The sequence below is a fragment of the Procambarus clarkii genome, chromosome 14, assembly GCF_040958095.1.
Source record: "Procambarus clarkii isolate CNS0578487 chromosome 14, FALCON_Pclarkii_2.0, whole genome shotgun sequence".
Classification (NCBI taxonomy): domain Eukaryota; kingdom Metazoa; phylum Arthropoda; class Malacostraca; order Decapoda; family Cambaridae; genus Procambarus; species Procambarus clarkii.
Window position 1 is genome coordinate 10,684,304 of NC_091163.1, and position 20,524 is coordinate 10,704,827.

The window sequence follows — 20,524 nt, forward strand, 5'->3', positions numbered from 1 at the left end:
CAATATGAAGTTTCCTGGCATTCTTTTCACCATTTCCTCTCTTCATAGGTTGTCTTCAGTTTTTGTTTGGGTTGTTTTGTCCTTTCTTGGCTTTTTCAGAACCGTCATTTGGTGCCCAATACTGCCACCTCTTATCGTGCGGCACTGGTGTAGCACTCCAGCTTGCGTTCGGGGTGGATGTAACTTCTGCCCTGTTCCGTTAGCTTTCTCATGCTTTGTTTCACCTCCAGCAGGCAGGGTGTACCCAGCTGGCCACTACAGCAGACAGTGTGTCCCTAGCTGGGCACTACAGCAGACAGTGTGCCCCCAGCTGGCCACTACAGCAGGCAGGGTGTTCCCAGCTGGGCATTATAGCAGGCCTGTTCTTGCGCCACCTGAGCTGTCCTTGTCCTTGGCCCGAGTGTTCTCTTTTTCTCCTCCTTGGTTTGTGGTTGCCCCATCGATTCAAGATTGCTTTACTAAGACTGTTTCTGTTGGCATTGTCCTCTGGGAGTCAGGTTGGTGAGCTTCATGCTCTCCTCTGGCACAGGGGTTTCTGCTCTTTCGGTCCGGATGGTCGGTTTGTTCGGTTGCAGCCATCTCCTTTTTTGGTGAAGAATGAGATGGTGGGCTACCGAAGGAGCCCTTGGCTTATTGATGCTTGGTTGGTCAGGCCAGGGGTGCATCATGTATTGTCCGGTTGGGGCTCTCCGCCGTTACCTGCGCGCCTCCGCAGGTAATGGCTGTGGCTGTGGACGCGCTTTGAGTTAACTCGATTTTCCTTGTTCCCTATTCCAGAGCATTGGTCTTTCAAGTTGGCTGCAGGATTATTAAGTCTAGCCAGCCTGTGGTCTACCCTCGTGCCCATGATGTTCGTAAATATGCTGCTTTGGCTGCCAAGTTTGGCAATATGTCTTGGGCTGACATTTGGGTCATGACTGCCCATTATTTAGTCAATATTCCTGGTCCCGGTCATTCATGTGTGGCTTTGGGTCTCAGATTGCAGCCAGTTGTCTTGACTTTGAGTTGCTGCGCACGTGGTGGCCACTTCCCGGGTTAGTCCCTCTTTTGCTTGTTTTTGGTTATGTAGCTCCAGGGAGCCGGAGTGTCTCCCCATAGAAAACCAGCGTTGAATGTAATGAAATGCCATTTTCTGTTTTTTTTTTTAATTAAATTTTAATTTCAACTTGTCATCTGATAGATAGCTACCAGCAGAGTCTGACTGGATAGGGATTTCACTATTGTCCTTTTTCTCACCCTAGCCTCCGAGCCTTATTTTTCAAAACTGTGTCAAATCTGTATTGTCCCTAACAGAATATTGACTAATTTTCTTATCCTTCTTGTATACTTTAAAAGTCACTAAATCTACTATTTTTATCAACTGCTGCTGCCTCCACTTCATCTCATCAAGCACTTTTTCTCTCATTCTTTTTCTGTCGGGAGTTTTTACATCTCCACACATTTGACAATCTTTACCAAACATTTCTTGTATACATTCCACATGACACTGAGGTTCAATTGTTTGTAATCTTTCTATAGTATCATGGTTAACTCTTGTGTACTCATTGCTTCTGTTATAATACATAAGCATTTACGAAAATAAATTGACTATATCTAAAGTAAAATCTTAAACTATACTTCAAGTATTAACAATCAACATTTTCACAGAGTTGCAGAGTACCAGGTGATGGTGCGTGATATGAGTCTCTTTTCCTTGAATGTTGAAGAGAGACTTAAGTCCAAAGATAGCACATTCCAGTGGTTCCAGTAAGTTCATCTTATTATATTTTGTAAAAACTATATTAAAGTTTAGGCTTTGCATTGTGCATGACTGACTTGAAAGTTAAATGGGGGTTAGAACTCAGAATTAGGTAAAATACTTGATTTAATGAGCTGAAAAGCTGAAGTGGCAGTGAGGTTTTTTTTTTTTTTCCAAGAGTCAAATATAAGATATACAGTGGAACAAAGATGACTTAAATGAGGATGTCAGTAATGGCATAAGGTAAAATCTAGATTAATTGATGAAGATTAGCTGCTGGACACCTTTTTTGGCCTGAAGAGTGGCATTGTTGAGTAAAATATAGTGGAAGCACTAACAAAGAAATAGTTTTGACACATGTATGAGTTTTGGTAAACATGCAAACCTACACTGCGTGTGTGTGTGTTCTTGAACATATCATAGTTGCATGGTGTCTTACATAAGAAACCCACACCTCAACATAGACATGGGAACCTGAAGTGGGAAATACATATAATTCAAAGAAGAGAATGAACTTACCCAAAAAGTTAACACCCTTGATGTCAGGTGCAACTGGATGTGGAGGAGGGCTCATGGACGTGTATCATGTAACCTTTCCCAAAGTCACACAGTAGTGCAGAGAACAAAATATGATGGGAAGGTATGTGGTCACCATCATTACTGGAACACTCCTAACCTTAAATCCAAATGATGATTGTCAACATGTTGGGAGAGGATGTGACAAGACCATCACATTACAGGTGAAAAGCCGAGAAAAGAAAAAGTAGACCAGAAAGATTCAATTGCTACAGCCATAGAAAAATGAGGGAAGGTTCAGGAAAGAAGGGACCAAGAGTGGAAAAACAAAGCTTCCGCATGAGAAGCTCAAGTTATCTGCAAATTCTGTAAACTGTGACCACTAGACAGAAGCCACAAAGATCAAAGTGCTATGTTGTAAACTAGCAGTCACTGATGACAAGGAAGGAAGAAGTTGCCTGCAACCAATGATCCTGATCCACCGGACCAAAAGAATGACGAGCTCTTTAAAGTTGAATGGCTTAGAGGATTCTTACATGATTGCTCGACTCACCATGCCAGACAGCAGCTGGAAACTGAAAAGATAATGGTGAAGGCGAGACTTGAATCCAGTTACAGGATAAGCTTGCAAGAGCCCAGATTGAAATCCCTGTTGTTTAGTGAAAACCTGAGTGACCTGAGAGAATAGAAAGTCAAAACATAGTCATAAGGGCTGATGAAAAGGCCACAATAATGGCAACAGAGACTCGGCAAAGTTCTGAACAGAAGGTTTGAGACCTTGTGAAGTATGAGTGGCAAATGGTGATCACAAGGAGAGGTAAGACCATAAAAAAAAGAACTTGGGGCAAATACATGAAAGGGCCAGGAAGCATGTGTGAACCACTCACAAAGCAAACATGAGGAGAATGCTACCAGCAAAATTTTCCAAACTGGAAGGCACAGGAAGAAAATATATTGGAACAACAGAATCAAAATCTCACTAGAACCACTCCAACTGAAAGGCATCTACTGAGAACCTCAGTCTGAAATGTCACTACATTTACTAGGGGTTGATGGCTCCAAATCCATGGAAAAAAAATCCAACTGGGCCCTTCCAAGCTTATCACAAAACCACATAAAATAATTTGATTCTACCACACCTTGTACCATGAGGAGGCAGAAGCAGAAGAGAATAACCATGAGATCATTTGCTACCCTGTGAAGCTAGACTGCCATAGGCAGTACAACCAAACGCATACAACCAAATGCATGGAAGACAGGCCAACAAAGACAGCAGCCAGAATCCTGACAGATAAGTACATAAAACTATGCACCTTCTGCAACTAAGGAGAACCATACACCCCTAACCAGTTAAGGGGACAACTGGAGACAAAGCTCCAGTCCCAAACTGTCCAAAAACCTGAACAGTGTTGGTGGACAGCATAACAGAATTGCTTTCTTTGAATCTCAAATGATCCCCAACCTTGTTTAATGCTGTGCCAAAATGAGTTGTGGCTTCCATAACCTTGAGCAGAAGACATGCACCAAAAGTAAGTGTTAAAACTAAGCAGCTGTTGAAAAAAGTAAGTGTTTGGATGTAGTGAAGATGAAGCTCACGAGTTACCTACTAGGGAAGACCTAATGCAAAATTGAGACTTACCAACTATGGGTTATAACTACCACCACAGCCACTTCACTGCCGTCAGAGCCACCACCACCACCACCACTCCCTGTTCATTACAGCTACCTGTAATCATAGCACCCTCGTGTATTAACAATACAGTACCATATTGTTATTGTAAAATATGCTTGCATGGGAATACCTTCTCGATTGTCTTCTTGCTACTGAGACATTCATAGTTTAAATTGGAGTTCTTTAGAAGGTGCTTGATATTTTACAAGAACATTAGATGTGCATGTGTCTCTTGAGGTTATTTTTCTGAGGGGAGCCCCTACCGCTCCCCGGAGCTTACTGGGCTGATATGCTAATGTCAGACTTCGGCATCAGTCATGTGTATGGAGTTCTTATGGGCCTACCGGGGACCACGAGCCAGAACCTGGCCCCCACTAGAGAGGCAAGGGGAGCAATGGTCTATAAAAACCCCCGTGTGGTTGGAAGCATTCTATGTCTGCCATCGACTGGGGGCAGGCACCCAGAAAGGTAAGTGTCCCAAAACAAACCCCTATTCTGGGGAAAATGACAACCAAAAGCCGAACAAGTGGATAGAACTCCCAAAACAAAAACTAGCAAACTAGTATGATGTCACCCGTCACCACGCCGTCGTCTGTGCAGCTCCCCCCCTCCCCGGGAGAGGGAAGGGGAAGCCACAGACCTGCCGCGCCGGCGATCCACACCCCAGTTCTTCGGCTGATGCTATAGGCAGCGATTGTGTGATCTGACTCCAGACTTTTGCAGCACTGTGCCTTGTGTGTGGCGGCTGTTCTCCAGGGGTGCGAGAGCCAGGAGTTTCTCTTCCGTACTCGGGCTGCATATGCCTAGGATTCCCTTCCCTAGGTGCCCTGTAAATACTGCCCTTGGAGCTTGGGGTTACCTTCCACAGGTTGCTTGGAATCTGCCTCTGTGGGTCCGTTTCACTGCTCAGTTTTTCGGCCGCCCTTTGGGTACTTGGATATTTTGTCTCCCTCGTTTACCTTCCTATCTTGAGGTTATCTTGAGATGATTTCGGGTTTTTTTAATGTCCCTGCGGCCCGGTCCTCGACCAGGCCTCCACCCCCAGGAAGCAGCCCGTGACAGCTGACTAACTCCCAGATACCTATTTTACTGCTAGGTAACAGGGCCATAGGGTAAAAGAAACTCTGCCCATTGTTTCTCGCCGGCGCCTGGGATCGAACCCAGGATCACAAGTCCAGCGTGCTGTTCGCTCGGCTGACCGGCTTTCCTAGGGTAGGAGGTAAGGGTAAGAGGGTAAGTGTTATATTGCTCATTTTGGTATCAAATAGTTTGCAATATAAAGGTGCGCATTTTAAAACTAGTCCCATAATAATAGAGCAATAACTGGAATTTTAACAAATAGTTTAATTTTGGACGATCATCATCAAAATTATTTATATCTTTCCAGTGTTCTGACATCAATTTTCATGTTACATCGCTTGTTTTGCTATCAAATTGTTCGCATTATAAAGGCCCGCATTTTAAAACTAATCCCATAATAATAGCACAATAAATAAAATTTTAACAAATATTTTAAAATTTAAAATTTAGACCCAAAAATGTATTTATAATCTTTCAAGTGTTCTGACATCAAGTTTTGTTTTACATCTTTCATTTTGGTATCAAATTGTGCACATTCTAAAGGCGCTTATTTTGAAACTATTCCGAGGTCGATCGGATAAAAAATGAATTTTATACAAATATTTTTGTAGTGGACGCAAGTCCTGTCTACGGCTAAGACTCAAGAGAAAAAAAAATGGACATGATCGGTGTCCAAAGAGAGCGATACTGTTAAGGCTAGCCAGCCTGCGATCTATCCCCGCGCCCATGACATTCGCAAGTTCGCGGCTCTTGCCGCCGTCTTTGGCAATATGTCTTGGACTGATTTTCGGGCGTGGGGATTTTGGCGGTCGAACAGGGGTACTGGCTGCTCGTTACCTTGTTAACGTCCCTGGGCCCAGTCAGGCCTGTGTCACGTTGGGTAAGCGGATGCAGCCAGTTGTCTCGACTTTGAGTTGAGGTGTGACTGACACCTCCCGGGTAAGTCCCTATTCTTTTTCTCTGTGGGGGTAGTTAGCTCCGGGGAGCCATAGGGGCTCCCCCCAGAAAACCAGCGTTGAATGGAATGAAACGCCATTTTCTGGGTGAGACGTGGAGGCTCCCCCAGCATCCTTGCCTCCCTCCGGTTGACATTTTTTTTTTTTTTTTTGCGTGTTTTGATATCCAGCCTCAGAACTGGGGTGTGGATCGCCGGCGCGGGAGGTCTGGGGCTTCCTCTTCCTCCTCCTGGGGAGGGGGGAGCTGCGCAGATGACGGCACGGTGACTGGTTACATCATACTAGTTTGCTAGTTTTTGTTTGGGGAGTTCTATCCACTCGTTTGGCTTTTGGTTGCAATTTTCACCAGAATAGGGGTTTGTTTTGGGATGCTTACCTCTCTGGGTGACTCAACTGGTCGATGGTAGACATAGAATGCTTCCAACCACACGGGGGTTTCTATAGGCCATTGCTCCCCTTGCCTTTTCTAGAGGGGACCAGGTTCTGGCTTGTGGTCCCCGATAGGCCCATAAGAACTCCTTGCACATAACTGATGCCAAAGTCTGACATTTGCATATCAGCCCAGTAAATTCTGGGGAGCCTCCGGGTCTCACCCAGAAAATGGCCTTTCGTTACGTTCAACGTTGGTGTTTTTTTCTCTTCTGTCCTTGTATACCGTAAAGAAGTATATAGACCTTGAATATTTATTTAATATACTTTTAATACTGATACAGAATGTGTTAGTTAAAACGAGTTATACTGTGTGCATAAGTTAGGAATATAATTAATTTATAGTAACCAATACTGTCTTAAACTTTGTCAAATTCACATCAATTCTAGAGTAATACACAATGTCAGGGATTTTAACCTCTGCTTTTTCTTTTAGCAACCAGCTGTTGATCATAGCGTAAGTAAAGATGCATTACAGTATTAACAAGTCAGTTTGTATTTCTCTTTGTAATTGCAACTTCTGCTCTCCTGAGTCAGTCGTATATGCAGTTCTATTGTAAAGTATGTTGTTTGTACTGCACTTGCTTTTTTTCAGTATCATCTTTGCCAACTGTGTAGCATAATATGTCACGAGATTGCTCCAGGGTTCTTCCCAGCTGGAAATAGTCCTGAAAATAACTGTGTAGATGCAAAATGCAAGAAGACAATGCCTGAACTGGTCTGATGGAGACATTTCATCATACTGTAGTTATATCGATAGAGATTTCACAATGACTGGGGAGGATCCTGTTTCAGTTCTACATGTTTCCTCAGATCATTCATTTACAATACTTATTAATGTCTTCTATTATTGTCTGCTGTTTTAATCTATTAACTGAATATTATGTTCCATAAAATTGAAATTCAAATGTTTGTAGTTGTAAATATCTATGTACAGCACAGTACTATTTTAATACTTTTATATGAATGTTGTGAGAAAACATGCAATAATGTTTTTGCAATATTTATTCAACTATATATTTAAATATTTTCATACCTTATACAGACTTCTATTTTTTCTCAACTTCCTTTGAGAGTAGATTTCATGTTCTTGTATGTGCAGTCCTACCCTACCGACACCTCACCAGCTGTACACTTACTGCCTACGCTCATTATTTTCCTTCATCTATGTGTCCACACATTAATATCTAATATATGTACAGCAGTGGGGGCAAGGGCTCTTTTGTTCATAAGAATATTCATAATATCCAGTGCACAGTTCACACTAATCTCTACTTCCTCACCCATCATGTCTGCCCGTTTTCTTATCTACCACTCTACCTTCCCCTTCCCTCTTCCACTCCATTCTTCCCCCAATCATTCTTCCCTCTTCTCTCCTCTCTTCTCTCCTCTCTCCTCTCCTCTCCTCTCTCCTCTCTCCTCTCTCCTCTCTCCTCTCCTCTCTCCTCTCCTCTCTCCTCTCTCCTCTCTCCTCTCTCCTCTCCTCTCTCCTCTCCTCTCTCCTCTCTCCTCTCCTCTCTCCTCTCCTCTCTCCTCTCTCCTCTCCTCTCTCCTCTCTCCTCTCCATTCTCCCTGTGTCCCCTATCTCTACTTTTCTCTCCATTCCACTTGCACAACTTTCTGGGGTAATGTCGCCTGTCTCCGGACACTTAAGAGTGATATTAATAAAAAATAATTTTTATTTACAAAATTTACAAAACACAGTACAGTACAGTGTACTGTACTGTAGTACAGTTTAGTTGTTCATTAGTTGTAGTTAGTTGTTACATTAAATTTACTGCAATTTTATGCACATGCAGCACCCTTTGAGATGCTAACCAAAATTGTGGTGCTTGAGTTAGTCACACATGCCAGTGTGCTGATGCCTTTCCACTGGTCTCTAAATGTTGAGACATAGCACCCCACTTGTTAGGAAATTTTGCCATTATAACCATGTTTAATATGGTCTTCGTTATACCTCCCTTCATTTTATACAAATAGGTAACCCCCTAAAATAACATACCCAATCCTTGAATGCTTGTTCTTGTGGGTGTCCAGAGCCTAGTGTCTTGGTTGTTGGAGACAGGTACCAGCTGTCCCAGTGTTTGGTGGGCAATTCCTGCATTACCATTAAGACCATTAAAATCTGAATATAGTATATGCAAGGTTACATAGTGTATGGGCATGCATTGGTGACATTTTCAATTGATTTGGAAATTCTTGGCTTTAGTATTCAGAGGCTGGAAATAGGACTGATTTTTGCTCCTGTTTTCAGACACGATTCATTACTCATAATGAACCTTTCTAGGTGTCTACCCTTTGTGTTATGCTGTTTATTGATGGAGAGTACCTCTGAAAATCAAATTAGAATAAATTAAATAAAGTGTGTATAGCCTCTTAAATTTTACGATTACAAAAAAATAACTAACTTCTGATTTTTGTAAGAAGCGTATACCGAGTCATGGAAACACTAATTAAATTATAATTATTCATAACTGATTTCCATTAGATGTTTCAAGATCTTTTTGGAGTATATATATGAAAAGTTCCTGGCATTTTTGAGGTTTTATTTTATGCACTGGTACGGGCACTTCAGGTTTATTTTTGGCACCCATGTCCGGAGACCGGTGACCAGCCGGAGAAATGACTTGCCCCAAATATTATATTTTACTTTAAGATTTTTATATGTTTAATATTGCTTAATTGACTAACTCTAAATATCTTTTATTGAAAATATTTGTTATAAATACTATAGTGTAGATTCAGTATTATATAAGAAACATTTTTCTTTTCCTCAGTCCTCTGTCAACAACTGTGATGTGTGCAGAGGAGTTGTATAGCTGCCGGGATCATGGGCACCCAATATTACACAGCACCACCCTTGAGCTAGGACTCAAACATGAGCAAGCAGCTTTTCTTCTAGCAGACCATGATGCTGGTCTCTTCTTCCCCAATGATATTTTTGTGGATCTTGACCCCCATCCAGCATCTCGTGATTCTCTAAATGTAAGTGGCACAACCTGTAGTAACTGTCTATGACCACACTAAAGCAAAACATTTGTTTGAATACTTCTGCATTAAATGTAATTTATTATAATACTGCTTCTAATATGAAATGCAAATTATATATTGAATATGATTAATATTGAACTGAAATGCTGCTACTCTAATGGTTTCTAGAGGGAGCTCCTATAGCTCCCCGAAGCTAATGGACTGATAGCCATTATATTAGTCAAGAGCATCAGTTAATTGGAGTTTTGAGACTACCGGGAACTACAAGTCAGAACCTGGTTCCCTCAGAGAAGCGAAGGGAGCAATGAGTTATGAACACTCCACTTTGTGAGAGTATAGTCATGTCTGTCATCGACCAAGGGTATTACCCAGGAAGGTAGGCGCAAAATTACAATTACATATTACAAACCCCAACTGGTAAAACATTGCAGCCCAAGACCGAACAGAGCCCAACAACTCCTCCCAAGAGGAAACAATCGATATCCACTCAGCCAGCGTGCCCGCTCGTTAGCAACCCCCTCCACCCCTGGGAGTAGGAAGGGGCTCCGCCTGGGCGACCAAGCGCTGACATTGGCAGTTTGTCAACTGATGTTATATAGAGCAGACGTTTTCACTGGCCTCATTTTCCTGTCAGGATTTTGCCCTGTGTGGTTGTGCCTGCTGTGTTTGGGCATTGGCCAAATGTTATTGTGTATTCGGGCTGCATGCATTTAGGGGTTCCTTTCCCTAGGCGTCCAGTAGGTATTACCCCTGCATATTCTGGGTTTTCTTCCCCTGGGGCATTCAGGACTTCACTTCTGTTGAGGTTGGTGTTGCTTATCATTAACCTCACCCTTGGGGTTCTGTAGGGGATGTGGAGCTCTTCGTCTGGCCCTGGGTATGGAGTGTTGTTATTTTTGGCTGGGGCACACAGTATTTTGTGCAGCTTGCATAATCGCGGTAACTGTCTCTCTCTCTCTGGCCTCTGGTTGTTGTGGTGTACTTTCGATGGTTTCTAGTTTTCTGTTTTTCCTGGAGGAGGTCTACCTAGCTTCTGATTAGGTTTGCCTAGGTTGTGTTATATCGCATCAATTTCATAAGAAATTGTCGCGTCTCCGGACACTTTAGAGTGATATTAATAAAAAATATCTTTTTATCTGTCCTTTGTCTCTCCTCTGGACCCCTCAAGGTTGCACGCATGGATTCTTGGGGTTAGTTTGCTCGGTATTAGACCGAGTTCAACCGGCTTTAGCTACACCAGTGCCTGGGCTCCCCATTGGGATTACTACTGCAGTGCCTGGTAAACCCATTGGGGCTCGGTGCAGCTATAGATGTCTTTCGGATCCCCACTCGCTTTGTGCAAGTTTGAAGATTGTTCGTTGCCTTTGTCTCAAGGCGACGATCATCTGTTCTGCCTCTATCATGCTGCTTGTTGGGTTGGGGACACCTACAACCCAGAGTCACGTAAGACGTGTTCCCCGATCATTCTCCAGCTTACCCGTTCGTCTTCGGAGGAACTTAGGGGTCAGGCAGCGGCTGCGTTGCAGTTTAGGTTTTTGTTGTTGCAATGCACCCGGTTTGTGGCCTGATTGGATGCCTCAGAGCTGCTCCGTTTTGGTCTTAGGGACCCGCAATTTGGGATGTTCGTCGCTTCAACCTTGGTTTTGCCAGCTTTCCCGATTCCATTCCCAGTGGGCATGGTTCCTGGGCCCAGAGGTGGGCCCTGCTCCTTCCTTCACTGTTTCCAGCTCCCAAATGTCTGAGGGTTACAGAGTCAGGGTGAGGTTTTGCTTAGGACGAGGCTTGGGCAGCTTCATGGGCTGCCCCATTTGATGCGGGTACGGAGGCGGTTGAACCCAATTGTCCTGCTGAGACTTCTGGGTTCTCCCATCAGACCCCCTTCTTGGAGGCTTTTTCCTTGGACTCCACCTTTTCTTTAGGGGTGGTGTGTATGGATGTGGGTTCTGCCCCGGGGCCTGTGTCGGAGGTTCCAGAGGCATCGGGGAAGTTGCCTTGGGGCTCGTGGACCCTGTTTGACCCTGCCTGGGTTTTGGTACCTTCGAGGCAGTGTTTGTTGTTTGAGGGTGAGGGGTTTTCGTATCCCCCTTCCCTGTACGAATTTGATTTAGGCCCCCTCCCCCCCTCCCCCCCTCCCCCGGGTACGTTTCTGGGTTCCTTTGGGTTTCGGACTCATCCTTCTGGAGTTTTTCTGCCTCTTGGATTTCCTGCGAGACCCAGAATTCACCTCTTTTGGACCCAGCCTCTTTTGAGTTCAGTTCCTCGTCCCCATATTGGATGCATTATGAGGTTCCTGGATCTTCATGGCTGGCAGACTGCCATTTCTTTGCTCTTGGGACTTGGCACGGGTTTTGTCATACCTGTGCGCTTGAGTGGCATGAGGTTTCTTTGGTATTACAGGTATTCTGAGGGGCTCTCTTGAGTTCCTCAATAAGTACCTTCATGCCTCTGCACTTTCTCATGAGGTTGGGTTGCTGCATTTGCATGCTCAGGTCTGTTCTTTCAGCTGCCTTGGTTGTGAGGATCATCATGCTCGCAGTCATTCTTCTCGAGCTATCTTCAGACAGGCTTTCGGAGGACATTGGAGGTGTTGAGTGCTGGGCCTTCGACTACTAAACTGGTCTCGGCGGCTTGGGCGTTGCGGCATTACTGAAGCTGTTTGGGTCTATTCTCCGAGAGGCGGTTTCCATGCTTTATGCCTCACACGTGAAGACAGGCCATCTTTGCTCTCTCTCTCTCTCTTGACTCCACTTGGGCCCTGGCTCTTCAATCTCCAACTTTATTTTGTCCGTTGTTGTTTTCAGACCCATTTTGACTTTTTGACTACGGCGTCCTCCAGTTGCTGTCCTATTTCTGATTTATTGGTGCTCCGGGAAGGGTGGGGGATTCATTCTTGCTCTTCCCAGAGGGGGTCATGCCAGGGCTCGGGTGTTGGTAGTTTGAGGTGGGCCCTTGGTGCCAGATTCTGAGCCGGTGTTTCCTCTGGGGCCTTCTTCATTTGGTCGACACCATGCTCACTCTGCTCGAAGGTCGGCTTCTCAGGGGTTATGTCGGCCCTTCGCGGGTCTCCCTGTTGACAGGGTAAGGCAGGGGGGCGCCTGACTGTTTCCACATGCTTGGTCCCACAATTTGTGGGCATTTCAGGTGGTGTCAACCGGCCTTCGGTGGCATTGGGTGGCTCCTCCTCTGGGGGGTTCGGGGTTGGTGGGGCAGGCTTCCTCCCCATCACTTTGTTGGGTTATTTTGGAGTGGGTGTGCTTGGGTGTGGTTGAAACGTCCTTGTCCCTCAAATGGGTTTCTCGCTTGTTCCCAGTTCCGAAACGGACTGCGCGGATCTTCAGTTCATTCTGGAGTTGTCCCGTCTGAACCTGTTTGCTCGTTGTCCGAACCCGAGAGTTTTCTCTCGGGCTCCGCCTCTTGCAGCAAGTCGGGTCAGTGAGATACCTTACTGGTTTGCCCTATTATTCGCATTTGGTGTTTTTTGACGAGAGCGTATCACCATTTGTATAGTGATCAAGTGGGTTCTTTGATGGTGTCCCACCCGCGATCTTCCTCTCGGCGACAGTATGAAGTCTTCTGGCGTTTTTTCCCCATTTCCTTTCTCTTTGTAGGAGGTTGTCATCCATTTCTGATCGTGTTGTTTTGTCCTTTCTTTATTTTGATTTTTCAGGACTGGCATCTTATGCCGAATAGTGTTGCTTCTTATCGTGCTGTGCTGGCGATGTCGCTTCTGTTTGCGTTCAAGGTGGATGTCACTTCTGCTCATTTCCTCAAACCTTTCCAGATGTATTACCTAAAAAGGAGATGAGAGTTATCAAATAATATACACATGGGAAAATACTGGAGGGCCAGGTCCTAAATATACACAGTTAAAGAACAACATACTGGAGTGAATGATGGGGGGGAAGGAAAGGCAGAATAGAACCAGTGAAGAGCAGGGGTGCCATAGGCACAATCAGAGAGCACTGTATAAACATCAGAAGTTCACAGTTCTTCAACATCCTCCTAGCGATTATAAGAAATATTGCTTAACAAATATGGACAGCTCTCACAAGTCAAGCCTGGCCCCATGCTGGGCTTTGGGAGTAGAACTCCCACAACCCTATCCAGGTACAGTCCAGAATGTAACATTCAGTACAGTATTTAAATATATGAGGTGGAACTTGTGTAATGAATAATGATGGTCAAGTAGTTTGAATTGTGCTCATGCTCAATAGTAACATTGGGTATTTATTTGACAGATTGATGGTGGTATTATAACTCCACTGAAAATTAGTGTTTCTCGTCAGCAGTACAGACAGGTAGTGAAGACCTTGTCCAATCTGTCATTCACTGACATGGAACAAACAAAAGATCTACCGGGTCTCAGTGAGTATGCTGTGTCCTTTCTATAGAAATTCAGCCTTTGTAATAAATTTGTGCTTTTGTTAATGTAGTGAAAATTTCAGATTCAGAAATCTGACAGCTGGTGCTGGATCAATTCTTTAATCATTTTAATCTTTGGTTATAGTTTAGCAAAACATTTTCATTGTTTAATCATAAGTAATCAGTAATGCAATTCAGTGCTTGTGTCTTAGGCTCTGTGCGTGAAGAAGTTACCAGTGTTGCATCAGAGAAACGTCATCAGTCAGAGAGTGTACGGGCTTCAGCTGAGACTAATGCAGCCTTGATAGCAGTGAAAGGTAAGAATGGACATTTGGGTGCTGTTAGCACTACCTTTAGAAAATGCTAAATATTCTCATTATCCTTATCTGTATCTAGTTTGTACATTATTCTTGTTATTAATTAGTCTTGGTAAATGCTAACTGGAACATAATATTAATTGAATAATTCACTGTGTCAGGAGATAGGCAACCAGTGTTTATATACATGTTAGGCTTATATCAAAATCCTCTAAGGTTGAATTACTAACCCTTTCCAGGATGCAACAAGCTGACTAACTCCTGGGTACCTATTTACTGTTTGGTGAACAGGCATTAGGTGATAGGTAATGTGCCCAATCATTTCTGTCCCGCCTGGGATTCAAACTCGGATTTCCCAATATTTAGTTGAGAACAAAGCCAACTGTTCTATCGGGACTCCCTACCAGGATTTATGTTCATGAATGTACTACATTTACTTTGTGACATACATAAAGGAATTGGGTAATGAAAACAACAAGACTTCCATCAAAGTATATCGTCCAATATACAAGTAGACTAGAGGATGAATGTTGAGGAATTTTCCTTTTGATGTTCATTCAGGACAGGATTGAGAAGATTTTGGTGTCTTATTCCTCTTATGGCCTGGCAGGGGCATTGAAAAAAGATCACCGCTGCGTCAAAAGACGAAAGGTAACATACCCAGGAGGGAGTGGGATGTTGCCCAGCTCAGACATTAGTATTTCATTTATACTAAATGCCTTATTTGCATTCTTTTCTTTCTATTTTTTTTAAATAATATACAAATATATTTTTGTTCCAAATGTTATTTTAATTTGTGTACTGTAATTCCAACTTTAATACATTACTATAAATTTTTATTATCCATGACAGGGTCATTTTCTGTACCAAGCATGTGTATTGAGCTCCGTGGAGATGTTGGCGAGAAAGAAAAACCACTGGTCAATCTTCTCCTGGAAGAATTAAAAGCTACTTACGAGTCGTGTGAACCTTACAAAACAAGCATTCAGGTGAGAACCAAACTGTTACTTTGCCATTATATCATGAACATTGTTTCATTTGCAGGCATCAAGCATTCAAATGACATTCAGTAACAAAGACTATAGATGATTTAATGTAATGGAATGCCCCTTTCTGGGCACTGCCTCAATGCCTTCTGAGCAATATCACTGGCCTTTACATTGTTAGATTAGGCAACATCGGGTATCTATGAGAGATTTATTGCCTACTAGGAACAAGAACCTACATTACTTGATGTCCCATTGCCCCCTCCATGAGGTATGGAGGATATGACAGAGATTAACTAAATTCTGAATCAAATTGCCCTAAATACAACTAAAGGAGGCTAGAAGACACTCACACTTAGTCTGAGAAATGTTTGGGGGAAGGTGTGGAACTACCATAACATTTCTTGATAACTACTACACAAGCAAAGCCCACAACTTTGCCCTTGTGCCACTAGGTGGCCCCTCAACCCACCCCTGGTCTACATAATTAGCACACCTCACTCTCCAGTCCAGATGCAATGATTAAGAATTGGAAAGATAAGGTGGGAATACGAGTTACTGAGACAGTGCCCAGGAAGAGTCATATCATTACACTCTGAATTCAATTTCCATGCACACTCCTGATGGAACACAATGCTTTCCATCCCCTCCCTTCCATATGCTACCAGGTGGCAGGCAGTTCTGGCCCTAATTTCCAATCAGTGCTTATACTTGGCTTGATAATGTTCATTACCTGGTGGAAATACTTAGCTTTCTCCTGAATCAGCAACCCTGCCACCAGTTTGTTTCAGATGTGTTTGTTTCAGATTGTTTCAGTTTGTTTCAGATGCATGGGTTTGATGTCTAGTTATCACAGTATTTCTTCTTCAGTTTGCTGCTAGTTGAGGCCTTGTCTATCACATTACCTGCAGCTTTGGAAGCCATCGTGGCAAAATGTTTGATTATTTTCTGTGTAATAAAATGGTGGGGAAGGGAAGGCTTTCAATAGCCATGAGTACACACAGATTACACATATTGTATTGGGTCATGCAGGTGTGGGTCATGACAGTGTACAGAGTCTTGTGGTGTCGCAGTAAGCAGCCCGAGAAACTATATCTAGCTTCTTGGGGGGTGAGGACGCATGTGAAAGCTTGGGAAAGGTGGTCGGTTCAGACACAAAATGAGTAAAGGAATGTTTTATTACTTGTTTAAAAGGAATAGAATATTAATCTTGTCTATCTCAGTATAGAATATTATCCTTTTCAATCTTAATTGAATCAATTTTTTCCCCTTGTCATCTGTATCCTTCTTGTCTAATTACATTGATTCTTATTTTGCTTACTTGTTACTATTATATGTGATCAGTATTTGCATTTTTTGCTATAGTTATTTAGATTTTTATATCTAGATTTTTTTTGTGATTGCTTCTAAGCTTTATTATTCAACTGGGATTATTTTTATTTTTATTACTATTTTATTCTAGAGTAATTTGAGTAATTTTGCTAAGTTTATTTTATTACCAATCATATGCCTTCAATTTTATATTCCACTTCCATCTCACTGTGATTATTTTTTAATTTAAATTTTTATAGCAATTGTTCATTAACATTTTTATTGTAATTTACTGTCACACACCTCCCCCATATTCTAATCAGAATGTCCTTAAAATCTTCTCCATTCTTGCTTCATGCAAACTACCATTGACCCTGATCTTAATCTGTTATCACATATCTACAATAACCAGTGCATTGATCATCACTATTGCAGTTACTACACAGCAAATTTTACAAAAAAATAAGTCAAATAACTCAACCTATCAGTATTCAACCAAAATGTCTGATCACTTGATAAACATTTTGATGACATTAGTGTGCTACTTGAAGCACTGGACTCTAAACTATCTTTCATTATTTTAATAGAAATATGGCTAATTAAAGACCATACCCAACTATACAGTTTAGCTGGATATAAAGCCATTCACAACTGTAGGCATGATAAAAAAGGCAGTGGTACAGCTTTATATTATTAAGGTAACTATACTTAGAAGTGTTATTAGCAATAGAGACGACTACTGTGAATATACCTTTGCTCAATTCTCAGTCAAATCCCTTACATTGTCAATAACTATTGGAGCTATTTATAGATTTCCAAATACTAATACAATTGCATTCTCAGATAATATAAGGAACCTAATCATAAACAACAAACTCCAAAAAAATCATGTCATTCTAGGAGGTGACTTCTACATTGACCTTTGTCAATAAAATAGTCCCAAAGTCAAATACTTCCTAAACAGCATGAACTCCTGTATGCTAATCCCCACAATCACCAAGCCGACACAAATTACTCAAACATCTGCTTCAACTCTGAACCACATATGGACTAACATAACAACCCCCCTTGCCTCTGGTATAATCACCAACAGTCAATCACTATCCTATCTTCCTCTCAACACACATCGACGTAACACCCTCGGATACCAAGATACTTACCTTTAACCTCTAGACTACACAGCAAAGCAGCAATAGGGAACCTCATAAATGCACTTCATGATATAAACTGGGAATCTGAATTCAATAGTACTCAGGATATAAAGTTAATTAATTTTTTATATTGCTAATATAAGTTAATTTTTTATATTGTTTTAAATTAATGAATTTTCCTTACTAATGAATTTCACATACACAGTACTTGCAGTAATGAGTTTGGGGTTCACTGCATATTTTTTTTCTTACAGGTAACTCTTCGATCATTAATGATGGAAGATCTGCAGCAATCAGACAGTAGTACACAGCACAGATTCCTAATGAAGTCAGATACAGTATTGGAGGCAGCAACAGATGCCCATACATCATGCTCCAACCATCACTCTTCATACTGCTCACACAGCCACTCCTTTCATGAGCACAGTACCCCCCAGTATATATCTACCTCATGTCCAGAATTTTGGCAGCCTCATCATGCTTATTTAGCATTATCATCACTTCCCAGTGAGCTGAAAATGGAGAAACCTTTCTTTAAAGCATTGCAGAAGCCTTCTGTTACTCCTAAAAAAAAAATAAGAGGTAAGCCTTTATTTTTGTATGAATTGATTCTCCGATTAAGTCGTAGTGTAGGATAAGGGTAAAAGATTGGACACCTAGTAGGTTTTGGTGACATCAAATGTATATACAGGCTACTCCCAACCTACACAGGCAGTAAATATATTGAAACATACATATAACTTGCACTATCTTGGTTAGAACCTACAAGGGTTTGTTATGGTCTTCGTTAACTAAATGAAGCTGTCAAACTCCATTTGAAATAAATTATTGAATTTTGTTTCAATATGCTCTTGTTTCCCTTCTCTAACTACATGACCAGATTTGTAGAAATGTTGCTGGTCATGGTAGGTGAACAAGTAATTACAGCCAGAATGTGTCTTGAGGACTCATATAAAAACCTTCTAAAAGGTTTGAGATGATGACTTTCTAGACAACTTTCAAGGAGATAATCATAGGCTGAGAGAGGAATTGCAAAATACCTTCTGGAGGGAGTTGATAGAAGATCAAAACGTGGAAGTATCATAAGAAAATTTTAGGCAGGTCATCACTGAACTTGTTAAAAATTATGAGCCAACTAGATGAAGGAAACTGAAAGGATCAGACTGGATGACAAAAGTCCTTATAAACTATAGCAACAATGGGCATCCTCAGGAAGAAGTGTCCTATCTTCCTGAGGCTGCACATCGATTATGAGATATACAGGTCAAAAGTTATTAAACTTGGCTACCCAGGAAGTTGGATCAGCCAAAAAGAACGGTGAAAGGAGACTTGCTCAAAACTGAAAGGAGACATGCCCAAAACATTATGAAAGATTCCAAGTATTTTTGTATGCCTATATAACAAGTAAAACCAAGACAAAAGACTTGGTAGGACCCTTGAAAGATAAAACCAACAAAGTTATAATTTATAATAAAAAGGCAGCTAACTCTCTGAATACTTTGTATCAGTGTCACCCAAGAAAGATTAGACAATATCCCAATACACACACACACACAAGTGTTTGATGTACGTGAAGAGAATGAATTAAGAGATAGCTCCATAATGTGCGAAACAATCAAGAAGAGCACTGACAAATTAATGTAATCCAAAGCTGCGGGTGTGGATGGAATTCAGTCCAAAATCATAAGGGAACTAGCCAAAGAACTGTGTACCATAGAAACTCCTATTTGAAAATATCTAAATCAAAGGAATGTCTCCCTAGATTGGAAATATGTAAATGTCACCCCTGTCTTAAAATAAAAAACGGTAAAACCTTGACAGAAATTACCGACTAATAATCCTAACTTTGCATACTATTGTATATCTGTAAAACAATGGGTAAAACAAAAGGGTCGCCCTAAATGGAAATTAATGACTGGAAAAACTTATTTGAATTGAATACTATCAGGCTCCATCTTGGGGCCAACTTTTTAGTCATATACATCAGTGACAGATGAGAATATAACAAACTACATCATCAAATTTGTAGACGATGCTTAAGATTTATGGTACAATGGAAATTAAAAATGGTATTGAAGCCTTACTAAGCCTTATTACATGAACTCCACAAATGGTTGGAAGACTGGTAAATGCTTTTCAGTATTGAAAAAATGGAAGACCTTGCATGTTCAGCATAACAAAGCATGTCACAACTATCATATCAACAACACTATGGTACAACAGATTGAGATCCATATCAGCCATGGATAGCTCTGGGGAGCCTCCAGGACTCGCCCAAAAAATGGCATTTCATTACATTCAACGCTGATTTTTTCGCGTATTTTGATATCCAACCTTGAAACTGATGGAGTGGATCGCTGGCGTGGGGGTCTGGGGCTCCCCCTTCCCCCTCCCGGGGAGGGGGGAGCTGCGCAGACACGCTGCGCGGCTTGTGTAACATCAAGCTTGTTTGCTCGTTTCCAGTTGGGGAGTTCTGTCCACTCGTTTGTCTATTTTTGTTGTTTTTAACCAGAATAGGGATTTGTTTTGTGGCGCTTACCTTTCTGGGTGCCTGTCCTGGTCAATGGCAGATATAGAATGCTCCAAAATCATATGTGCATTCTATGGGCCATTGCTCCCCATGCCTCTCTGAGGGGGGGAGGGGGGGCCAGGTTCTGGCTCATGGTCCCCGGTAGGCCTAGAACTCCACTCACATTGACTGATGCTAAAGTTAGGGATATCCATATCAGCCTGGATAGCTCCGGGGAGCCTCCGGGACTCGCCCAGAAAATGGCGTTTCATTACATTCAACGCTAGTTTTTTACTTCCCCTTAAACTCCTACAGCATACCTATGTGCCACATCAGTGGTTGAAAAATGCTGCCATAGAACATGGGTATATTAAGGCATTCATAATATAGATTGAATCATATCTTTAACAAATTTCATAGATGAAGGAAAGATTAGGAGAAATGGATAAAACACTACATTTTCTTGTCTTAAAAAATGTATCATACATCATAGCAGCTGGAAATCT

At 42.0% G+C, this 20,524-nt stretch overlaps 1 protein-coding gene across 8 annotated transcripts in view; it reads left to right on the forward strand.

Annotated features, from left to right (window-relative positions):
• Vps13D (vacuolar protein sorting 13D) overlaps positions 1-20,524 on the forward strand; it is a 249,867-nt gene that overhangs the window by 58,255 nt on the left and 171,088 nt on the right. For 6 of the 8 annotated variants that reach the window (XM_069324372.1, XM_069324377.1, XM_045763846.2 and 3 more), the window contains exons 26-32: positions 1,648-1,746; positions 6,828-6,848; positions 9,169-9,376; positions 13,621-13,747; positions 13,957-14,061; positions 14,914-15,050; positions 17,764-18,091. In XM_069324372.1, the coding sequence (XP_069180473.1) occupies positions 1,648-1,746; positions 6,828-6,848; positions 9,169-9,376; positions 13,621-13,747; positions 13,957-14,061; positions 14,914-15,050; positions 17,764-18,091 (1,025 nt within the window). The remainder of the gene's footprint in view (positions 1-1,647; positions 1,747-6,827; positions 6,849-9,168; positions 9,377-13,620; positions 13,748-13,956; positions 14,062-14,913; positions 15,051-17,763; positions 18,092-20,524) is intronic. The other 2 variants (XM_069324375.1, XM_069324376.1) reach the window with 1 other exon arrangement.